This window comes from Drosophila melanogaster, chromosome Y (assembly GCF_000001215.4).
Source record: "Drosophila melanogaster chromosome Y".
NCBI classification, from domain to species: Eukaryota; Metazoa; Arthropoda; class Insecta; order Diptera; family Drosophilidae; genus Drosophila; species Drosophila melanogaster.
Genome location: NC_024512.1, coordinates 650,491 through 652,830, shown reverse-complemented (window position 1 = coordinate 652,830; position 2,340 = coordinate 650,491). Strand labels below are relative to the sequence as shown.

Genomic DNA, 2,340 nt, shown 5'->3' with positions numbered 1-2,340 from the left:
GACTCGAGACCGAGTCACGGTCGCCATGTAATAGGTTCAAGGTTATAGGGTATTTAGGTAGTTGATATAATAGACTTGGCTCTGCTCTGCTTGAAGCGGTTTATTCGAATGAATTCACATTGCTGTTCTTGGGTACAGCCACCCGCACATGACGTGCTTAAGACTATGTGTTTGTTATTTAATCTTATCTTATCTTAATCACTTGAGCTGCTAGGTGCATGCTCGGCACTCTCACGCTCCGCGATCGGCTTATGTTTAAGCGCTCGATCGTATTTCAAGAGCTGGAGTGTTCATGTAAGTGTTGGTGGTCTTTGGCTTACTTACATATTAACTCTGCTTTACATATTACTTACTTACATATTAACTCTACTCTACATATTGAGGGTAGATACACTACAAAATATTTCATAAAAATAATAGGAAGTAGAAAATATAAATTTATAAAAAAAAAAAAATATGAAAACTGTTTATTGCAAAAGTCATATCAAAAGGTCATATCTGTGCGGTCACAAGCACTCAACAATCATTGCCTTGTTTATTTTTCATACGCCGCAAGCTGAATACTCTAATGACAAATATTGTAATATAAAGTCATTTTTGAAATTTATTTTGTGATATTATGATTCGGCTATTATTATTTCTAAGCTACCTTCAAATAATAATAACGTTAAGGCAATGCAAAACAAGAGTTTTTCGCATGGTGCCAATTGATCAAAAATAATATAGATTTAAAGTCTAAGGACTTCTAAGGTGAAGAGCATATTTTGTCAAATTTACGTGTGCACAAATACAGTTGTCTGCTATCACTGTATGCGTAGAAAAGAGCTGTTTTTTCAAGAGAGCCTGGAGCCACCTCTAGGGCCACGGCGAAAAAATCCTATGGCGTTACGCATCTTGTTATTCTAGTGTCTGTGAGTCGACTGCCTTGTCCTTCAGAGACCCTTTCCTCGTTAAAGGAATAAAATGAAATAAAATCCAAAAAAAATCCGAAATTTTAAAATATTTATTCACGGTTTTCTAGTTCTGGAGATCTCGACTTTCACCTGGACCGACAGACGGTTATGGCTTTATCCTTCTCCCTGTTTAATACTTGAATGAATAAATATAGTATTTTTTACGAATATAGGCAATAAAATTTTTTACGCACATTTTTTACTTTTATTTTTACTTACACGTGAATTACATCGCGAACTCTATTCCAATGGCGCTCACGCATGCACGGGTTCTTCAGAGCTGTAATTAAGGGCAAAGTCCGACGAAAACTATCTACATTTTTCGTAGTCGCCTCAAGCATCTCCCAGTGACGATCATAAAATTTTTTATTTAAGGTGGTAAATTCTTTATATAAATTTAAAGCAGTATCTTCCATTTCATTTATATTCATTTTCCAAAAGTATCCTTTTTTCCATCCTTCCCAATTTGTTTGCCATTCAAATATAAGTTCCCATATATTTTTCACTATTCTAACTTCGAAGTCTAACTTTCGCAAGTCAATACTTTCAGGTTGATTTACGTTAAACACTGCGAGGTCTCTCATCAGGCTTTCTTCAAATGTAAAGCAGTCTTCAATCTTTAGTGCTATTATTCTAAGAAATTTTAAAGCAATTCTTGGATTTCTGGAAAAAAAAGACCACATATTATTGAATTATGTAACAAGTTAATTTTCTTTGCTCTGGCAGTCAATAGGCAATTAGCTCTGCCATTATACTATTGCATTATATAATATATTCTATACCTTACACAATAATATACCCTTTTCGTCTACAAGTAACGGGAATAACTTCCACGTTATTCAAGGCAAACGACAAATTTCATAATTGTTCTGGGTATCGATAGATATTGGGAAAGAAAATGAAAAAAATTAATATTGTTCAAAAGTTTTGACGTGACCATTTTTTGCCGTTTTGTAGGTGTAATGTGATATGCGTACATGCGTATTTAGAATACATAGTTACATAGAGTACAATATACTCAGAATACTAGCATAAACAATAATGTTCAAGTAGAAGCGTTATATGATCGCCAGCTTATGAACTACATACATACATACATACAAAAGTGCATGGTCAGCATTCCCACGCTAACCAAACGCCACTACATACATACATACTGTGCGCACATAGCATTTACGCTCAACTCTTTAACATACAAGTTAAGAACCCTCTTCTTGCGCTCTTCGTCAGGACTCACCAGCGCTCGGCTCTCGTGTTTTCGGGCCCCGTCAGCAGGCGACTCGGGGCCTGTCTAGTAACATGTTCGTGTAAGTTACGAACCCTCTTCTTGCGATCTTCGTCAGGACTCACCAGCGCTCGGCTCTCGTGTTTTCGGGCCCCGTCAGCA

General features: G+C 36.3%; 1 protein-coding gene across 1 annotated transcript in view, besides 1 other annotated feature; it reads right to left on the bottom strand.

The window, feature by feature from the left end:
* kl-2 (male fertility factor kl2) overlaps positions 1-2,340 on the bottom strand; it is a gene marked incomplete at its 5' end in the record, with an annotated part of 91,086 nt that overhangs the window by 11,343 nt on the left and 77,403 nt on the right. The window contains one exon of the mRNA NM_001015505.5: positions 1,173-1,616. Within this exon, the coding sequence (NP_001015505.5) occupies positions 1,173-1,616 (444 nt within the window). The remainder of the gene's footprint in view (positions 1-1,172; positions 1,617-2,340) is intronic.
* Positions 27-398: a mobile genetic element.